This window comes from Zalophus californianus, chromosome 1, assembly GCF_009762305.2.
Source record: "Zalophus californianus isolate mZalCal1 chromosome 1, mZalCal1.pri.v2, whole genome shotgun sequence".
NCBI classification, from domain to species: Eukaryota; Metazoa; Chordata; class Mammalia; order Carnivora; family Otariidae; genus Zalophus; species Zalophus californianus.
The window spans coordinates 60,512,712-60,534,573 of record NC_045595.1 but is presented as its reverse complement, the minus strand read 5'-3'; the positions used below and the strand labels follow the sequence as shown (position 1 = coordinate 60,534,573).

The 21,862-nt window shown below is 35.4% G+C and overlaps 1 protein-coding gene across 4 annotated transcripts in view; it reads left to right on the top strand.

The window, feature by feature from the left end:
- Positions 1-21,862, top strand: part of LOC113916762 (T-cell activation inhibitor, mitochondrial) — a 178,584-nt gene that overhangs the window by 393 nt on the left and 156,329 nt on the right. For all 4 annotated transcript variants that reach the window (XM_027583678.1, XM_027583677.2, XM_027583676.2 and 1 more), the window contains exons 2-4: positions 497-2,966; positions 13,111-13,172; positions 13,884-14,011. In XM_027583678.1, coding sequence (XP_027439479.1) covers positions 497-2,966; positions 13,111-13,172; positions 13,884-14,011 — 2,660 coding nt within the window. The remainder of the gene's footprint in view (positions 1-496; positions 2,967-13,110; positions 13,173-13,883; positions 14,012-21,862) is intronic.

Genomic DNA, 21,862 nt, shown 5'->3' with positions numbered 1-21,862 from the left:
GAAGGAGGCGGAGCTCCCCTTGCAGTTGGGAAGACAGTAAGAAAGCACTCAGGGGTCGCTCCCATTTTAGCATTTGCACCTCAGCCTGTCTCATCGTTGTTTCACACTACTGTTTAACTTGAATTTGCGTGGGCTTCACTGATGCACGTGGTTGAACAGGAGAGGGGGAAGAACAGGAATTCTCTTAGAAGGTGTTTGCCCTGTTAGGAGCCCTTGGTCAGAATTAGTTTAAGAGGAATTCCTACTAGTGATCCGTTTTGGCTAGTGTGAAGTGATATTGGTGCTAGAGGTTATTCAACTGCCTTGGAATTTATGCAGGTTTGTATGTAGTTCCTTAACAGAAATTAGGTCTTTCATTTAAAAGCAGTTGCATATTCCCATACAGCTATTCAGGGAAATAAAAGTGGATGGCTTCACAATTTTTAAATTTTAAGTTCTATTGCTTTTTCCTCCTCAATATAAAACCTTTTCTGGTATGTTTTGTTGTTTTGATCAGCCAAGGAAAAAAGAAAAGTTACTGAAGCCTCAAGTGATGATCCACAGCCAGGGATTGACCTGGTAAGAAAGGAATTATTAACCAGTTCGGAATCTTTCCAAACAGTGGAGTGCAGTGAATTTCAAAGTATGGCTTTCTTGCAGTCTTTGGGTAAGGAAGGTTTGGTAGAAGGTATTAAAAGAAGAATTCGAATTAAGAAACTTAAAAGCTTAGAAAGCCCACCTTTAAAAATAACTGAAAATAAGGCTACACAAAATATTAAGGTTGAATTCCAAGATGAACTGTACAAGAATACTCCAAAATATTCTTGTAACAGCTTGTCACCTGGAGTAGAAAGTAATTCCATTTTAAAATTACATGATTGCAATTGTTTACCCCATTCCAAGGGTTGTAATGGTGAAAATAACCTTTCATATAAGCCTGATGGTGAATGTATGCATGTACCAGAAAATTCCTCAAAGTTAAAGAAAGAAAACTTTAGGAGTCTTGCAGATAAGAGTGACACAAATAATACTCCTCAGCTTTTACAAACTGGAGAAAACTTAATGGGAGTAAATAAGTTATTGCTTGAAGAAACTGATTTATACCAAAGTAAAAGTAATGGCTTGTTTTCCTGCCTTCAGAATGAAAAAAATAAATACTCAATAGTGGAGAGCAATGTTGGGAGAAAACCCAGGAAAAGGATGAAGGTGTCTGAAAAAGGAGATGAAATGATTATTGAGATGAACTTCTCTAATGTGTATAGCAAGTCTGAATTGGTGTTACAGGAAAACCAAACAGGTGCTGAGGGTAAAGGAGCAGAGACTTTAGAGGCTAAAAAAAGTCCTTTAAAAGTTTTGAGAAAAATAAACCACAATACATTCTCCCCAATGGATCATTTATTAAGTCTTCCAGAAACAGCAGGAAAAAAAACAAGTCCTGGACATCATGTAAATGCAATGTTTCAGAAAACCCTTGAGCCACTTTCAGAAGAAGAAACAAAAAATGCTTCAGAGTCCTTAGAATTTAAAAACACAGAGCCAGAAGAGTATCTTAAGTTGATGCAAAGCTCAGTAGTGAAATTACCTAGTGATTGCCATCTTATTGAAAAGAGAGCTTCTTGGGAAGACTTGAGAAATGAAGCTGAAGAATTGAAGTTAGGCTGTCACAGAACAATACCGATGACTGGTAAAAGAATTTGGCCTAGTTATTCCTGTGCTAGAATATCTGCCCAGTGTTGGAAAAAGTCTTCCTTGCCAAATTCAAATAACTTTCTGCCTGGGTCTCAGGAAAGTTTTAGGCAAGGTGATTTTCTTAAACACCAAACAAATCAAACTCATGTAACTGATTCTAAATTATCATTACAAAGCACCATAACAGAAACAAACCGTGAATCTTCAAGTAAAGAAAAACCGGATTCTAATTTAAATTGTTTGTCTTCAGTCTCTACAGTAGAACCTACTTTAATGATTATAAAGGAACCCATAATTGATGATAAAAAGATGAAGTCAGAGGAACCAAGCAGAAGTGGGTCAGAGGTAGTTTCTAATACTACTGAAGACACTCAGCTAACTAATGTGCCTCAAAACTTAACAGGAAGTAAAAAAAAAGATAGAGGGAATTTAACAAAATTTAATCTGACAGTGGCTTCCCAGGATGGCCAAGAAGCAAGTAACTCTATAGGCAAAACTATTCATCGAAAAGCGTGCATTGCTAAGCAAACCCTTGTGGTTCCAGACTTGGTTAAAATACTGAACACAGGACGGCTGACTAATTTTAAAATTCCGTTACTTAAGAATAAAACAGAAAAAAGAAAAGAAATAAATGCCAGGTCATCAGAGAGAGAAGCATGTAGTCCCCTAGAACTTCTTGACAATTTATCTGGAGCAGAGGTAAGACAAAATAGGAATAAAGAAAATTTCTCTACAGTAACTTTAGGACCTCAGTCTTTGAGAATACAAAATAGTGTAACTCCAGTGCGAGCTATTTCTGACTCACGCAGCTGCAAGAATTATTCCTGTATTATTTCTTCAAGCTTTTTAAAGCAAGGTAATGTTAATAAACCATCCAACCACATCTCTGAACCAGGCAATATTATTTCAAATAAGGAAGCTGTTTCTCTGACAGTTGAAAGAAATACTTTTTCTTGTGATCTTGCGTGTATAGAGCAAAGTCCTGCTTTCTCCTCTAATGAACAGGAAACATTCAAACCAGTTTCCTCTGAAGTTAGTGGTAGAGAAATGACTAAGAACTTTTCAGAAATTAAAATGGCATTTCCAGATATTCTTAAAGCATATGAAGATGATGTCCTCTTAATTGATGTCATTCAAGATGACCCAGACCTCTTTGGGGTCTCCAATGAAGGGGAGCTCTCATTTACTTCAGAGTTCCCTATGATAAACCAGGAACCCAATGTTGCTGAAGAGCACCAATCAACAGACTCTAAGCACATGGAACTTCCAGAAAAAAAAGAACCAAGCGATGACTTGAGGTATGCATGTTCAAGTATGCCTTTTGGTGCAGATTATTGTTGGGGGTTTCAAAAGCACTTTCTGCTCTTAAGTATCACTAATTTATTCAGTGATCATTGAAGCTCCATTATTTTTTAAAAACCCATTTATTTACTTAATGTAATACAGCATATTACTGCTGAGACCTGGACATGTCATTATTCTTAGTCAAAATAAAACAATTACATATATCTTGGAAATTATAATGGGGCAGATTAGCTGTTCAGAATTTAAAAAGATGGTTTGTAAAGTGGCTTTTAAAGTTACTAACATTGCTTCTTTCAAAAGTAAATTTGTTTTCCTTTTTTCTTTAATTATTACAAAAATGCAGATATACTTTTATTTCGGCCAAGTTATTTATTAAGAACTATATATTTTAACCCATCTTCTGTGGCTTCCTTCTTAGATAAAAAATTAGTTTTTTAAGGAACATAGAAGCCTTAGAAAAGTTTGACATATTTAGGACTTGAGAGTAGAATCAAAAGTTAAACCAGTTTTCACAGGAAAATATCATTTTCTCATGGTTCTGCTTTTTAAGGTGATTGTTATAACTGATGATTTAGCCCCCAAAGAGGGCAAGTTTGCCTGAGGCAACTTTAAAATGGAACCAAGTAGTAACCTTCGTGCTCAGGAATTTGATCCATTCTGGTTGGTCCAAATTTTATATTATGTCATATTTTACTAAACTTTTATGATTCTTTAAGCTCTAATTTATATGTTACAATACTTGAATAAAGGAATGTTTTGTGAACAGACTCAAAAGGGAACATGAAAACATTTTCTGCTAAGATTCACTGCTACATGACTTAAGTCTCTCTGGTATTTATAAATTTTATTTAGTTACTTTTGTGATACCATATATTGTTACTTACCACCAAATAGAATACTTTCTATCTGCTAAATGGAGGATTAAGAACCTTATTATTTATTTTTAGTGATGTAATGAGATAGGACTGATAATCTGCCCATTTTGAAGATGGAAAAAATAAAGATGACAAGTTGTCACTTGTCCAGGGTCACACTGCTAATAACATAATCTGGATTTAATTTAGGCCTGTTTTACTTTAGAATTAGTGCTTAAGAAAAAAAAAATTAGTGGTTAGGAACTTGACCTTTATAATCTTTATAGTTTTTTAATCTTCTCCTTGCCACCTATCAGCTATGAGACCTTTTACGCAAATTATTTTACCTTATTTGTAAAAAGGGAAGATACTTGCCTCCGGCTCATGTGGGTTAATTAATCAAAGAAAGGATTTTGGTTTTAGCATGGCACTGGGTGAAGAGTAAGGGGGTTCAATAGAAGGTAGTTATTGAACATGATTTTAACTCTTGTTATACCATGCTTCCTTTGAGGAATACAAAGGGAAATTAGAGCAAATTTTGTATTTAAGAGCGAACATCTCTGTTAGCTAATAAGATGTTGATAAAGAGCTACCACCAAAGGTAGAAAGAGAAAACTGTGAATTGGGCAGAAAGTTTGTTTTCTGTTCTTTTTTTTTTAGTATAATGGCTGATTTTGAAAAAGTGATACATGTTCATTACATTAAAAGTATAAAAGGGGGAATCCTACCACCCCAAATAACAAATTAATTGCTGGGGTGCCTGGGTGGCTCAGTCGGTTAAGCGGCTGCCTTCAGCTCAGGTCATGATCCCAAGGTCCTGGGATCAAGCCCTGCGTCGGGTTCCCTGCTCAGCGGGGAGCCTGCTTCTCCCTGTCCCTCTGCATGCCGCTCTGCCTATCTGTTCTCGCTCTCTGTGTCTCTGTCAAATAAATAAAATCTTTAAAAAAAACAAATTAATTGCTAACAATTTGTAATCATTTAGGCATATAGGTAAATATAATTTTATAAAAATTGTATCATGCCAGTTTTTAGTAAAAACACTTTTATTAACTCTTAATAGAGGGGAGGGGGACTAAAGCAAACCTAAAGGGATTGCTGAAACAATATACTTCTCTATCACAAGAAATTTAGTTTCTAAATGTCTCTCTTAATAAGAAAGATTATTTAAAATTTTGAGTTTTATCGTGACTTTTAAAAAAATTGTGTTCTAAGTTCAGACAGCAGCTTTGCTTTCCTGACATGAAAGATGAACATAACAGTACACTTTGGCTTTTTTGCCCAGTCTTGCCTCTCAACTTTTTTGTTTTAGAAAAAAAAAAAGTTTTATATTGTTAAGCCTTGTGTCATTAATATTCTCATCAGTAGTCTGAATTCCCAAAGACTCTTACTCTTAGTTATGTATTTAAATTGATTCAGTCCCTACCCACCAATCCTTTTACTTTCCTCTAATATTGACTAGTTGGCTAGATTTCAGAGCAGTTTATTTTTTCAAGAAGAGTTCATGATGGCTCTGTTCTTTAAGATCTTGGATATATAAGAATGTTTTCTAAGAGCAAATTGGGTATAAACTTTTCAATTTACGTTTTTCCTCTTTACAACTATATAATCATTCCTACCTGCTTTCTGGCTTTGAGTGTTGTATAAAAGTCTGAAGCCAAACTAATTGTCTGTCACCCCTCTAAACTGCTGCCACCACTTCCATCATTGTCATCTTCTTTTCCTTCTCCCTCTTCCTCCTCTTTTGTCAGTTGGTTCTCCTGAACAAGGTGAACCGTTTTGATTTGCACTATCAAATTTACTTCAGATGATTTTTCTGATTGTCTTTGAACTTCATTTCTCTTTATTTCAAAAGCACCAATTATACTTTTATTGGCTCTTTTTTCTTTCATATCTGCTTCTGAAATTTTGGTTTTCAAGTAAACTTGAAAATTTTCTCAATAGTTATTTTAAGTTTTTTTCTGCAATAGAAATACCAGTTTTATAATCATCCACAGTGCTAGGATATACTTAACAGGGAAAAATTGAGATATGACAACCAGAGGGTCTGCTAATAGTTGTGCAGAAAGTTGTTAATGGTTCTAGAACTAAATGGAGCTTAAAATATAATTTCAAATTTGAAATCTCTCCCTTTTGTCAACCAGTTGCTAGTTCATATACTACTATTTCCTCATGCTAAGACAGTAAGGTTGAAGCCTTTTAGACTTGAATTTGCATTTTACAGGAACAGAAATTAAAGATGGGAGGGTTAGGCCCAGATACTGTCAGAAGCTCTGGACTGCCTCTTTTGTTAAAACAGGTAGACAAACCTAAGTTAATTCAATTATTGGGGGAAGTGTTCTCAGACCTGGTTAGGGAGAATTTGTAAGATGTTAAAGTTATGTTAGAATGCTTATTCATTGTTGATCTCTACAGTGGTTAAAACCCATATTAAAATCCAAATTATTAAAATCATATCAGAACTAACTAACACTTGAACTGATGAGCTTGGCAATGTATAATTTGTGAAATTGGTAAAAGTTTTTGAAGTAGCCTGTAAATACAGTTGGAGATCTGAGAATGTCTGTAATAGTGCTGGACTTAGAACATAAGATTATCTTCAATCACAATTTTATTATATCCTAAAATTTCAGTTGGCTGATATTATACAGTGGATCATTGAGATTTTAAGAATCTGCCAGGTGTTCAAGGGACTTATTATGTAGCCTTGGAGGAAAAAATGTGTCTGAAACAAAAATATATCAACTGAAGTACTAAGAATACTAGTAGTTTAGAAAAAAGGGATGAAAAGCATCGTGGGAAAGTCAAAATTTCTGCTGATTCTTGAAGTTTGGATTGATTTAGATTTAACAAAGGGGGAGAAACATAATGAAAAGGTGGGCAGAAGATAAAGGTAGATATGAATATGGTTGTGTAGGGCAGATTATGAAGCATTTCCTGACTCTTTCAGAGTTAGGAGCCCTTTCTGTTCCCATAGCACCTTTTCTACCTTGCCTATGGCACTGATTTTATGGTAGTATAATTTACATCTTTCTCATCTGTTAAATTCTTGGACTTCTTGAGGGTAGGAAATGTCCATGTTTCATTTACCTTTGCAAGCCCAATCCGTCATACTTTGAGGGAAGGGAGAGAATTAAACTTTTAATTTCTACTATAGTAGACTGTTTCTCAGGCATCTAGATTTGAATATATATAAGTGGAGACAGTGAATCCTTTCTTTCTAAAGCAAATAGATGTTGATGAATAGTGGGAAATAAGACTGGATAAGTAGGGTGTTGCCAGATTAAGAAGGTTGGAAAGTTGGGCATCAGAATTTGAACTCATCAGTACAGAACTGATGCTGGTGATCAGTGAGAGTTACACCACCTTTGTGAATTGGATTTAAATCCATAAGGAACATTGTACATTCTGGATCTGGTAATAATAAACACAAACTTAGGGGAAAATGCCTGGCACCAAGGTCATTCAAATGACTCAAAGGTCCTTCTTTCTCTCCCTTGTATATATGGACTCTAGCCTGTCTTTCAGGACCCTTACCTTGCTCCATTCTCCATTTCCACTGAATATCTGAGACATTCTATAGTGCAAAATTTTACACTCAATTGTCAAAACTGATATTTAGTGTCTACCCTATGCTAGATACATCACATATTTTATTTAGTAAAATAATTCTGAGGTTGAAACTGACCCTATCTTTTTATTTTAACTGTTTTGAGTATAGTTGACATACAATGTTCCATTAGTTTCAGGTATACAGCAGAGTGACTCAACATCTCTATACCCTATGCTGTGCTCCCACAGGTGTAGCTCCCATCTCTCACCACACAACACTATTATAATATTATTGACTATTCCTATGCTGTGCCCTTTATTCCCATGACTTATTCATTCCATAACTAGAAGCCTGTATCTCTTCTCCTTCACCCACTTGTCCCATTCCCCTACCCACCTTCCTTCTGGCAACTATCAGTTTATTCTCTATAGGTTTGATTCTGCTTTTTGTTTATTCATTTGTTTTTTAGATTCCACATATGAGTGAAATCATATAGTATTTGTCTTTCTCAGTCTGACTGACTTCACTTAGCATAATACCCTGTAGGTCCATCCGTGTTGTTGCAATAGCATGATCATCCTTTTTTTAGTGCTGTATAATTGTGTGTGTGTGTGTGTGTGTGTGTATGTATACCATATCTTCCTTATTCATTCATCTGTCAGTGGATACTTAGGTTGCGTCCATATCTTGGCTAATGTAAACAATGCTGCAGTAAACAGAAGTGCATATATTAGTGTTTTCATTTTCTTTCAGTAGTAGCATTATTGGATCATATAGTAGTTCTATTTTTAATTTTTTGAGGAACCTCCATACTATTTTCCACAGAGGCTGTACCAATTTGCATTCTCACCAACAGTGAGTCTCAACAGTGAGTCTCACTGTTGGTGAGAATGCAAATTGGTACACATCCTCACCAACACTTGTTATTTCTTGTGTTTTTTTATTTTAACCATTCTAACAGGTGTAAAGTGATCTCTCATTGTGGTTTTGATTTGCATTTTTCTGATGATTAGTGATATTGAGCATCTTTTCATGTGTCCATTGGCCATCTGTGTGTCTTCTTTGGAAAAATGTCTGTTCATTTCCTCCAAAACTAGCTGTCTTTAAAATTGAATCAAAGTGTTTAACTTTCCAAAGGACACACAGCTAGTAAGTTAGTAAGGGCTGAGATCTGAACCCAGGGTAACCTGCTCTGAAGTTTGTCTCCCCAGCCCAAAACAATGCTGGGAGAGTGGCATTTTGGTTATATCTATGGCTTTAATTCGATTATTCTGTATTTTGCCACAGGATGTTAATTTACTTTTGATCTCTTTTCTGTCTCATCTCTTTAAAGTGGCAGGTGGAATAGTATGAAGTGTCATTCTGATTTTTACTTTTGTCTCTTTTGGACCACATAAACCATTGTTTTTTGTCTTTGCCAGAATACATGGTATTGTACTTGATAGAGTAATCATTTGTACTATAAGGAGACCTAGCACCTCACACCATGGTATCAGGTTAGGCAACCTCTGGCCAATGAATTGGATAATATTTCTCTGTTTTTGGCGACTAGTATTTGCAGAATAATTGCCCTAGTAAATTTGTGGCAGTCCCGTTCAGAAACAGAGTATGTGAATGTGTAAATAAATGAACACCGACCACAAGGCAGCTAGTTAACTCTAAAGAAAGCAGTACCATCCTGAATTTTTCTTGGGCAATAGTTTTCAGACTTGTTCTGCTAGTAATTATTATAGAGCAGTTCTGTTCCATCTTTTTGTCAATTATCCTTAGTAAAGATACATAATTGCATTATAGTCCAGTACATACTTAGGAATATGTGAAACAATAGATGTATAAAAACAATATTTTCTTTACTACAAGGGATGTTGTGTCATATTTTGTATTTTATTTTGCTTTATAAAAAAAAGTCCTGGGTGGAACACATTAAACTTCATCGTCCCCTTGTAAAATGCTCTGGTTGGAGGATAAACTTGATGTAATCCATGTAGTTCTTCAGAAGCCTCTTTTATTCAACCCTCTCCTTTTTGCTCAGATCTTCTCTTTTGCTTCCCTGTACTTCTTCTGTAGCCTCACCCAAGTCTGTTTCTTTCCTTTCTTCCTCCTACCCTTCATTTTAAAAAAATTATTCTATTTAAATTCAGTTAACATATAGTGTATTATTAGTTTCAGAGGTAGAGTTCAGTGATTCATCAGTTGTTTGTAACACCCAGTGCCATTACATCAAGTGCCCTCCTTCATGCCCGTGACCGTTACCCCCTCCCTCCACCCACTTCCCCTCCAGCAACCCTCAGTCTATTTCCTATGATTAAGAGTCTCTTATGGTTTGTCTCTCTCTCTGATTATGTCTTATTTTTTTTCTTTCCTTCATTTTTGAACTTTCCCACTCCATCAAGGCAGAGCTGTATCTTTCTCCTCCACCAGTGCAAAACTATAAAATAATTTGTGTGGATTATAATGTTACTTTATTTTTTTTAATTCAGATTAATTTAACCTCTTATGGCTCTCAAATTCAAAACTAAATTACTTGTGCTATTTTACCTTCTTTGTTAGTTATTCATAGTAAAAAGTTTCTCACGCTTATAAACTATGCTAGCAATATTAAAAAATACTGTTTTAATATAGTACTTTGAAGTTAAAGCAATACACTTGCTATACCTTCTTATTTTTTAATTTTATTTATTTTTTGCAGGAATAACCTATGTGTCTGGAGCTATACCTATTTGAGAATGTAACTTTCAGGATAATTAGCAACTGCAAAAACATCCCTCAATTCTTCTCTATTTGGGTCACTTAATTGTATTCATGTTATTACTTTAATATCTCTCTCAGTTTTTCCTTCCTCTCAATTCTCACTGCTATTTCATTCATCATTCTCCTAGATTATTGTAATGAGCCCCTGGTTAATCTTCCTGAATTCTTTTAGTTTATCCTCCTTCATAGTGATATTCTGAAATAGAAATTGATCTGCCAGTGACTGCTACATTGCTTCAGTGGCTTTCAGCCACCTGAGGATAGAGTCTAAATTGCTTGGCATGTCTTTTTAAGGTTCTTTAGTGGATTGCATCCATTCTCTCTTCAACAACTATGATTTTAGTGGGGAGGATAGGGGAGTGAAAGGCTAATGAAAGAAGCACAACAATCAGCTCACTGTTTTCACAGTATGTCATGTTGAATCCTTTTGCATAGGTTTCTTTTTTTTTAAAGATTTTTATTTATTTGAGAGAGAGCATGAGTGGGTGGGGGGGGCGGGACAGAGGCAGAGGGAGAAGCAGACTCCTCACTGAGCAGGGAGCCAGATACAGGGCTCAATCCCAGGCCCCTGGGATCATGACCTGAGCCAAAGGCAGACGCTTAACCCACTGAGCCACCCAGGCGCCCCTGCATGACAGGCACCCCTGCATGTTTCTTTACCTGGAAGTCCCTTTCTTTTTATTCTGTTACCCTTCAAATCTCATCTGAGCTGTTATTCTAGGAATTTGTTCCAATAGTTCTCTTGGCACATATCTCAGTATATTATGTCTGTTTGTATGTGAGTTCCTAGACAGGAGAGGCATCTTCATTTGAGTCTCCCTAGTGTCGGGCCAGGAAGATGTTAGGTGCTGAGTATGCGGAGACAACTAGAGACACATGGGCCTTGTGCTCACTGAGCTTTTGATCCACCAAGAGAGGCAGATAATTAAGCCAGTACAATCAAATGGGATAGGAGAAGTGCAAGATGTTACAGGCTTCCTGGTCAAAATGACATTTAAGATGAACACTAAAGGATTAGCAGGAATTAGCCAGTTGGTGAAGAAAAATAAATAGAATTTTGTTATAGAAGAACTAGCCAATGTAAAGGCCCACAGGGAAAGGCATGTCATAACTGAGAAACAGAAATAACGTCCCAAGGCTTAGGGTTCATATGGCAAGAAATAAAGCTACAAAATGTGCAGAAAGCTCAATCATTAAGGACCCTTCAAATAGGATGACCATAGAATTTATTTTCTGAACTGTAAAACTTTTGAAAGTGAAATGAGGAGATTTTAATAAGATATGCCGGGAAAACAGGCATAAACAGACCATCCTAGATAAACTAGAAGTCATGGTGAGTTTGAACTTATCCTGAGAATTATAGGGATTCACCAAAGGACTTTTAAATAGACCAGATTTCCATTTTAAAAATCATTATAGCTCTGGTGTGGAGAATAAATTGGTAGGGAGCTATTGTAATAATTAGGCCATAATTAGGACATGATGACTTCAAACAGAAATGGGAGTGTATTTGAGAGAGATTTAGGACATGAAGATTGATTAATCTGCCTGATTAATCAGAGGTAGGAGTTAAGAATGATACCTGGTTTCTCTCTTATTTCAAAGAAAGGCATTATAATTCTCTGATATGAAGGGGCGAGATTGGGAATGTGTTCTGGTCATGATGTCAAATTTAGACATGTTGAGTTGGAGAGACCTGAGAAATACTAAAATGTAGATATTTAGTAGAGGGAATCTAAAAGAGGGAAAGAATTAGGGAGGAGATTTCCATATTACAAGTCTTGTGTTTGTATTATTGTTTTCTCATTCTTTAAACTGTATATTTCTGATTGTTTCTAGGTTTTATGTCAGGGAGCAAACACTTCATGTTTTCCAAAGACTTTAGAAAGAATGATGTATATGAAATGTTTTATTTGGTTTTTCTCTTTCATGGGTAGGAAGTAATCCTGAACCAATGAGCAGTTGTAGAGCTGTAGGATAGGTTTAATAAAACTAATTTATTAAATGAAAAACATGGTGGGATTATGGGTGTTTTTTGTATTCTGTGTACTTTTATTATTTCTGATTTTTAAAAAATGGAATAATGTTTGGCCATTTATTTTTAAGTGGCTCCTGGAGATGTAGTTTTCATTTGTTGAGCCTATGCTATTGTTTTTTTTTTTTTTTCTGGCTTTTGTTTTGTTTTGTATTTAGATTTTATTTATTGTCAGAAGGAGAGAGAGAGAACAAGCAGGCTGGCAGAGGGAGAAGCAGGCTCCCTGCTTAGCAAGGAGCCCAATGTGGGACTTGATCCCAGGATCCTGGGATCATGACTCGAACTGAAGGCAGATGCTTAACCGACTGAACCACCCAGGTGTCCCTATACTATTGGCTTTAAAAACGTTTTATCTCATTTAATCCTCATAATAATTTCATGGATAGGTGGTAATTCCCATTTTACAGATATGGTTAGATTCAAAGAAATTACGTAATGTTGCTATAGTTGACATAGTTAAGTGGCAGAACAATATTTGAAGCCACCTTGGTTAAACTCTGATTTCCGTACCCTTGACCTTTAGACCGTATGTTGTCTTTAGAGACTACAAAAAAAAAGATTCAAACTGTTCTCAAACTATCTTCCTTTTACATTGGCAGTAAAATATATATACACATACTTCAGAATAGAAGTTAAGTGTCAGCTTATATTGGTGTAATATTTTAAAATTGTTTTGAATGCTTGATACACGTCATCAGGTTCTCTCTGAGTAACTGTTTGAATGGCAGCACTCCCTAACAATTGTGGCATATGTGTGTGATTAAAGAACCAGATGAGGAATCTACTTGGGTATGCTGGGTTCTGAGCTCCAGTGTAGTACTCCGTCCTTGGAGGACTTGAGCTGATATTCACCAGCTACTAGTGCTGGTAGTATATAATGTTTAGAGAAGTAGATAGTTCTGTGTAGAATCCTTTATAATGTTCAAGCTCTGTTTGCTTTATAATAGAAAACTTCCTATACTGGATCCTGGAATGATGAAGTCAGAGATCTGTGCTTCCTTATCAGCAGGTAAAATTTGACATTTTCAAAATACGCAGTATTGAAGTATCTTTTTATATCTCTATTTGGGCCTACTCAAAATTAATTCATTAAATAGGAAGCTCTTCATTTTAGAGTCTGTTAACTATATGTTTTACGGTTTGTCAGTTTTCCTCAGTTTTAATTGCTTGGTTGGCAGATAAGATTTTGAGAAATTTTCCATTTGATTAGTTAGTAAATAACTTTGTGAGCTTTATCTATGAAGGATGATAGATCATTGACCTTAGAAACTTTTGTGGCCTTATTTTGAAATGGAAATATATGTTTAAGCTTTATCACATTTTAAATCTGAATCCTTATTAGAATTTTTTATAATTAACAGTTAATCATAAGTTTAAATACTTGGATCCTTACTTCACAGGAAATGTTTTGAAAGTTAATTGTATTTTGATTTTCAAGTTTTAAAAATATATTGAATGTAGCTGGACATAAGAAACATTTTTACATTTATCTTGATATATCTCAATTATGTCTTAGTGCCAATTCTTTTTATATTGTATAGTGGAGTTATTTTAAAAGAGAGGGAGGAATAATTGTATAGTTTGCTGAAAACTACTTCACGTTGATCACATTGGACTTTAAAAGAGTCTCTGAATTCTAACTCATTTTTAGAACAATCTTTGAATGATTTAGTTATTTTGCTGTATGAAGCTTCTACAGTTGAATATTATTTCTTTTCAGCAAATGAGTTAAAATATGATTCCAAAGGTGAAAACATTTCCTTAGGGGAAGTTACTAATGAGACCTGTGAAAGTGAAAAGCTGGGAGACTTCAGTGAACATATAAAAAGTTCAGACTCGGATGAAGAGGTACTAGGGGATCTTGTATTATGTTATTTCCTGGTCTAAATCGTGGTAATGCAGAAATTCATCTTTAACAGTGCTGTCAGTAGTTCAGACCTGGATGAAAAGGTGCTGTGGAGAATCTTTTTTTTTTCCTTTAAATTCAGTTAGCCAACATACAGTACGTCATTAGTTTCAGATGTAGTGTTCAATAATTCATCAGTTGCATATAACACCCAGTGCTCATCACATCATGTGCCCTCCTTAATGCCCATCACCAATTACCCCATTCCACCACCCACCTCCCCTCCAGCAACCCTCAATTTGTTCCCTATATTTAAGAGTCTCTCATGGTTTTTCTCCCTCTTTGATGACTTCCCATTCTGTTTTTCCTCCCTTCCCCTATGGTCCTCTGCACTGTTTCTTATATTCTACCTATGAGTGAAACCATATGATAATTGTCTTTCTCTGATTGACTTATTTCACTTAGCATAATATCCTCCAATTCCATCCATGTCAGACTGAATGGTAAGTATTCATCCTTTCTGATGGCTCAGTAATAGTCCATTGTATATATATACCACATCTTCTTTATCCATTCATCTGTTGATGGACATCTAGGCTCTTTCCACAGTTTGGCTATTGTGAACATTGCTGCTATAACCATTGGGGTGCAGGTGCCCCTTCGGATCACTACATTTGTATCTTTGGAGTAAATACCCGGTAGTGTAATTGCTGGGTCGTAGGTTAGCTCTATTTTTAACTTCTCGAGGAACCTCCATACTGTTTTCCAGAGTGGCTGTACCAGCTTACATTACCACCAACACTGTAAGAGGGTTCCCCTTTCTCCACATCATCACCATGGCTGTTGTTTCCTGAGTTGTTAATTTTAGCATTCTGACTGGTGTGAGGTGGTATCTCTTTGGGGTTTTGATTTGTATTTCCCTGATGCCAAGTGATGTGGAGCATTTGTTCATGTGTCTTTTGGCCATTTGTATGTCTTATTTGGAGAAATGCCTGTTCGTGTTTTCTGCCCATTCCTCAATTGGATTGTTTTTTGGGTGTTGAGTTTGATAAGTTTTTTAGAGATCTTGGATACTAGCCCTTTATTTGATATGTCATTTGTAAATATCTTCTCCCATTTTGTAGGTTGCCTTTTAGGTTTGTTGACTGTTTCCTTTGCTGTGCAGAAGCTTTTGATCTTGATGAAGTCCCAGTTGTTCATGTTTGCTTTTGTTTCCCTTGCCATTGGAGACATGACTAGACAGATGTTGCTGTGGTCAGGTCAAAGAGGTTGCTGCCTGTGTTCTTCTCTAGGATTTTGATGGATTTCTGTCTTTTGTTGAGGTCTTTCATCCATTTTGAGTTTATCTTTGTGTATGGTGTAAGAGAATGGTCCAGTTTTGTTCTTCTGCACATGGCTGTTCAGTTTTCCCAGTGCCATTTATTGAAGAGAGATTATCTTTTTTCCATTGGATATTCTTTCCTGCTTTGTCAAAGATTAGTTGACCACAGAGTTGAGGGTCCATTTCTGGGTTCTCTCTTCTGTTCCATTGGTCTATGTGTCCGTTTTTATGTCAGTCCAATACTATCTTGATGACTATAACTTTGTAATAGAGCTTGAAATCAGGCATTGTGATGCCACTAGCTTTGCTTTTTTTTTTTTTTTTTTCTTTTCAACATTCCCCTGGCTATTCAGGGTCTTTTTTGGTTCCATACAAATTTTAGGATTATTTGTTCTAGCTCTGTGAAAAATGTTGATGGTATTTTGATAGGGATTTCATTGAATGTGTAGATTGCTCTGGGTAGCATAGACATTTTAATGATATTTGTTCTTCCAATCCATGAGCATGGAATGGTTTTCCATTTGTTTGTGTCTTCCTCAATTTCTTTCATAAGCGTTCTGTAGTTTCCAGAGTACAGATCCTTTACCTCTTTGGTTAGGTTTATTCCTAGGTATCTAATGGTTTTTGGTGCAATTGTAAGTGGGATCTATTCCTTAATTTCTCTTTCTTACTGTCTCATTGTTAGTGTACGGAAATGCCACTGATTTCTGTGCATTGATTTTGTATCCTGCCATGTTGCTGAATTGCTGTATGAGTTCTAGCACTTTTGGGGTAGAGTCTTTTGGGTTTTCCACATAAAGTATCATGTCATCTGCGAAGAGTGAGAACTTGACTTCTTCTTTGCCAATTTGAATTCCTTTTATTTCTTTTTGTTGTCTGATTGCTGAGGAACCTCCATACTGTTTTCCAGAGTGGCTGTAACAGCTTGCATTAACAGTGGTCAGAATGGGCATCTAGTCATGTTCCTGATCTTAGGGGAAAACCTGTCAGTTTTTCCCCATTGAGAATGATATTCTCTGGGGGCTTTTTGTAAGTAGCTTTTATGATATTGAGGTATGTTCCCTCTATCGCTACACTGTGGAGAGTTTTAATCAAGAAAGGTTGCTGTATTTTGTCAACTGCTTTTTCTGGATCAGTTGAGAGGATCACGGTTCTTGTCCTTTTACATTGATGGATTTGTGAGTGTTGAACCATCCTTGCAGCCCAGGAATAAGTCTCACTTGGTCAGTGAATAATCCTTTTAATGTACTATTGGATCCTGTTGGGTAGTATCTTGGTGGGAATTTTGGCATCCATGTTCATCAGGGATATTGGTCGTTGTCTGGTTTTGGGATCAAGGTAATGCTGGCCTCATAGAACAAGTTTGGAAGTTTTCCTTCCATTTCTATATTTTGAAACTGTGGAGATTCTTTTGCATTTCCTTATTTCTTGGTCTGAATAGTTGTAATATAGATTCATCATAACAGTATGATCAGGTGATAAGTGTAACTTACTTACTGAGTAAAAGAATCACATCATTCTACCCAGAGGATATATTGTTTGAATCTTTGTATAAGCACACTATCAACAGGTTTCCTTTGTCTGGGAAAGTGGGGTGTTTAATTATATATTTAGCCTTTTTTTTAGTATCCTGAAGTTGATCTCAAACTGACATAAATCTAAATTGTTACATATTTTCTTGCCTCATTAAACACAGAGTACTGAATATCATTTGATCTTTGAAATTTAAGAATATCATAGTACCTGAGGGCTATGAATGCACACATCAGCTATTTAACCACAGTTATAGAAGGCATAGGAATTGGAGCTAAACCTAACTTGATGGTGGAACATACCATTGGCATGTGATAGGGGGAAAAATTTAGATACCAAGTTTATTCTTGTTTTCTGTCAGAAAAAGTGTGTGATTGTCTTAATCTTTTGCATAGTTTAATTGACTCCTAGGCAACTATTTCATATTTTCTTTTTTCTCATTATTCCTTCTTATTCATCCTCACAGCTGATAGTCTAGTTTTCTACTTCACCAAAAAATTTGAAGTAACTGGAAAAGAACTTCCTAATTCCCTACCAGTACATTAGCCCCCTTAACCTGCATCTGCTCCCAAAACTCCATCTCCTCAATTACAGTAGATGATCTAGCCAAGGTTATTCCTTCCACCTGTGTGTTAAAGTCCATCTCTTCTCTCTCTTAAAATACTACTCCAGTAATTCTTCTTTTATTATTGGATTATTCTCATCAATATATAAACATGCTGTTCTCTCATCTTCAAACAAAACAAAACAAAATAAAATGATTCTGTAGTCCCATTTTTCTTTTCAGCTGTTATCTTATTTCTCAAAGGCTTATCTTTACCCACCATTTCTAGTTTCTCTCCTCTGGTTCTCTTGAACACATTGCAAAGTTATTTGCCTTCACTGCAACTAAAACTACCCTTAAACTCTCCAGTGACCTCCTCGTTGCTGGATCTAATGGACATTATCTGTCTTAATCTTACTTGACCGATCATCTTTATTTGTCACAGTTGATGACACTTTCCTTAAAACCCTGACTTTCAGGGTAGACATACATGCCTGGTTTATTTTCTGCCTTTTTGTCTGCAGTTGATTTTGCTGGTCTCTTCTGATCTCCCTGATCTCTACATATTGGAGTTACTCAGAGCCTAGACCGTGATGTGTTCTTTCTTATCTAGATTTGCTCATTAGACGGTCGCATCCAGCCTCATTGCATTAAATGCCATCTTTGTGCTACGACTCTCAAATTTATAACTGCATCCTGAACTACTCTGAACTGCAGACCTTTATGTCTAGTTGCCTACTGAATTTGTCCATTTACATGTCCAATTAGACATCTCAAACTTAACATGTTCAAACTGAATTCCTGAAACATCTATATACAGCCTGTTAGAGACTCATTTCAGATGTGAGGACACATACAGACTGAAAGCAAAGGAATGGAAAAAGATGTTCCTTGAAAATGGAAACAAAGCTGGTGTAGCTATACATATATCAAACAAAACAGACTTTAAAACAGAGAGTGTAATTAAGGACAAAGGCAGTATATAATGATATAGTCAATCCAGTAAGAAAATATAACATTTATAAATATATATGTGCCTAACATAGGAGCACCAGAATATATAAAGTAGATAATAACAGACCTAAAGGATAAATAGACAGCAATAAAATAATAGTAGAGGACTTTAACATCTCACTTACATCAGTCATCAAGATTGAAAATAAGGAAACATAAGCCTTAAGTGACATATTTAAGATGAGATGGACTTAATAGATATATGTGGAACATTCCATCTAAAAGCAGCAGAATATACATTCTTCTTAAGTGCACACAGAACATTCTCTAGGATAGATAATGTGTTAGGCCACAAAGCAAGTCTCAATAAATGCAGGAAAATTTAAATCATGCCAAGCATCCCTTCCTACAACAATTGTATGAAACTAGAATTCAGTTACAAGAAGAAAATTGGAAAAATCACAATCTGGAGATTTAACAACATGCTATTGAACAATTAACAGGTAATAGAAGAAATCAAGAGAGAACTCAAACAGTAACTAGACACAATGAAAACAGAAATAGGGCATACAAAAATCTATGCAAAAGCAGTTCTAAGAGGGAATTTCATAGCATTCAGGTCTACCTCCAGAAACAAGAGAAATCTCAAACAATTTAACTGTACACCTAAAGGAACTAGAGAAAGAATAAACAAAGCCAAAAGTTAATAGAAGGAAGGAAATAATAAAAGTCAGAATGGAAATAAATGAAATAGAGAATAAAAAGGTAATAGAAAATATTAATGAATCATAAGAGATGGTTCTTTGAAAAGAGAAAATTGACAAACTTTTGGCTGGACTAACCAAAAAAAAGTGGGGGGGGGCTCAAATAAGTAAAATCAGAAATGAAAGCGGAGGACTTATAACTGATACCAAAGAAATACTATGAACAATTAATTATGGGCCAACAAATTGGACAGTCTTGAAAAAAATAAATTCCTAGGAACATGATCTTCCAAGAGTGACTTATGAAGAAATAGAAATTCTGATTACCACAATTACTAGTAAGGAGATTGAATCAGCAGTCAAAAACCTCCCAACAAATAAAAGCAGGACCAGACAGCTTCATCAGTGAATTCTATCAAACATTTAAAGAAAATTTAATACCTACTCTTCTCAAATTTTTCCCAAAAATTGAAGAGACGGGAACATTTTCAGACTCATTTTACAAGGTCAGCATTATTGTGATACAAAAATCAGACATGGATACCAAAGAAAATTACAGGCTAAAATCCCTAATGATCACAGATGCAGAAATCTTCAACAAAACATTAGCAAACTGAATTCAATAATATATTTAAAGGATCATACACTATGATTTAGTGGGATATATTCCACAAATGCAAGGATGATTCCACATCCACATATCAATCAGTGTGATATGCCACATTAACAAAATGAAAAATAAAAACATATCATCTCAATAGATGCAGAAAAGCATTTGACAAAATTCAACATCCATTTATGATAAGAATTGTCAACAAAGTGAGTCTAGAGATAACGTACCTCCACGTATTCAAGACCATATATGACAAACCCACAGCTAAGTCATATGCAACAGTGAAAGGTCAAAAGCTTTCCTCTGAGATCAGGAACAAGACAAGGAATCCTACTGTCCCTTCTTTTATTCAACATAGTATTGGAATCCTAACAAGGACAGTTAGGCAAAAAAAAGAAATAAAAGATATCCAAATTGGAAAGGAAGAAGTAAAACTGTCACTATTTGCCAGTGTCATGATATTATTTATAGAAAACCCTCAAGACTCCACCAAAAAAAAAAAAAGAAAAAAGAAAGAAAACCTGTAAGAACTAATGAATGGGATTCAGTAAAGTTTCAGCATATAAAATTAATATACAAAAAATCTATTGTGTTTTTATATAGTAATGAGCTGTCAGAGAAATGCAAAAAAATCCTACTTATAATCACATCAAAAAGAGTAAAATGCCTATGAATAAATTTAACCAAGGAGGTGAAAGACCTGTACACTGAAAACTATAAGACACTGATGAAAGAATTTGAAGACACAAACAAATGGAAATATATTCCATTCCCATGAATTAGAAGCATTAATATTGTTTAAATGACCGTACTACCCAAAGCAATGTACAGATTCAATGCAATCCCTATCAAAATTCAAATGGCATTTTTCACAGAACTAGAGCAAATAATTCTAAAATGTATATGGAACCACAAAAGACCTTGAATAACCAAAGCAGTTACTCAAAGAACAAGATCTGAGGTTTCACACTTCCTTGTTTCAAACTATACTGTAAAGCTGTAGTAATCAAAACAGTATGGTTATTGGCATAAAAACAGACACATGGATCAATGGAACAGAACAGAGAGCTCAGAAGTAAACCACATGTATATGGTCAATTAATTTATGATAAAGGAGGCAAGGGGGGGAAAGGACAGTCTCTTCAATAAATGATGTTGGAAAAACTGGACAGCTACATGCAAAAGAATGAAAATGGATTACTATTTTATACCATATAAAAAAATTAACTCGAAATGGATTAGTGACTTGAATGTAAAACCTGAAACCGTAAAGCCTAGAAGAAAACATAGGCAGTAATCTCCTTGACATAAGTCTTAGCAGAGTTTTTTTGCATCTGACTCCAAAGGCAAGGGAAACAAAGCAAAACTAAACAAATGGGACCACATGAAACAAAAAAGCTTCTGCATAGAGAAGGACACTATCAACAAAATGCAAAGGCAACTTAATGGGAGAAGACATTTGCATGTCATATATCTGATAAGGGGTTAATGTCCAAAATATATGAAATCCTACAACTTAATAATGAAGAAAACCACAATCTAATTAAAAAATGGGCAGAGGACCTAAATTCCATTTTCCCAAAGAGGACATACATTTGGCCAACAGACACATTAAAAGTTGTTGAAAGTCACTCATTATCAGGGAAATGTAAATCAAAACCACAGTGAGATACCACCTTACACCTGTCTAAATGACTGTTATCCAAAAGACAAGGAATAACAAATGTTGGTAAGGATGTGGAGAAAAAGGAACTTTTGTGTACTATTGGTACGAGTGTAAATTGGTACAACTACTATAGAAAAAGTATGGAAGTTCCTCAAAATACTAAAAATAGAACTACCATACAATCTAGTAATTCCACTGCTGGGTATCCAAAGAAAACAAAAATATTAATTCAAAAAGATAAATGCACCCCTGTGTTCACTGCAGTATTATTTACAGTATTACACTAAGTATGTTGGACAAAGGAAAACAAATACTGCATGATCTCACTTTTAATTGGAATCAAAACAAAACCCGGACTCAAAGATATAGAGAACAGATTGGTGGTTGCGAGAGAGGGGGGTTGTGATGGGGCAAAATGGGTGAAGGGGGTCAAAAAATACAAACTTCCAGTTATAAAATAAATATACAGCATAAGGAATATAGTTAATAATACTGTATTCACTTTGTGACAGATGGTA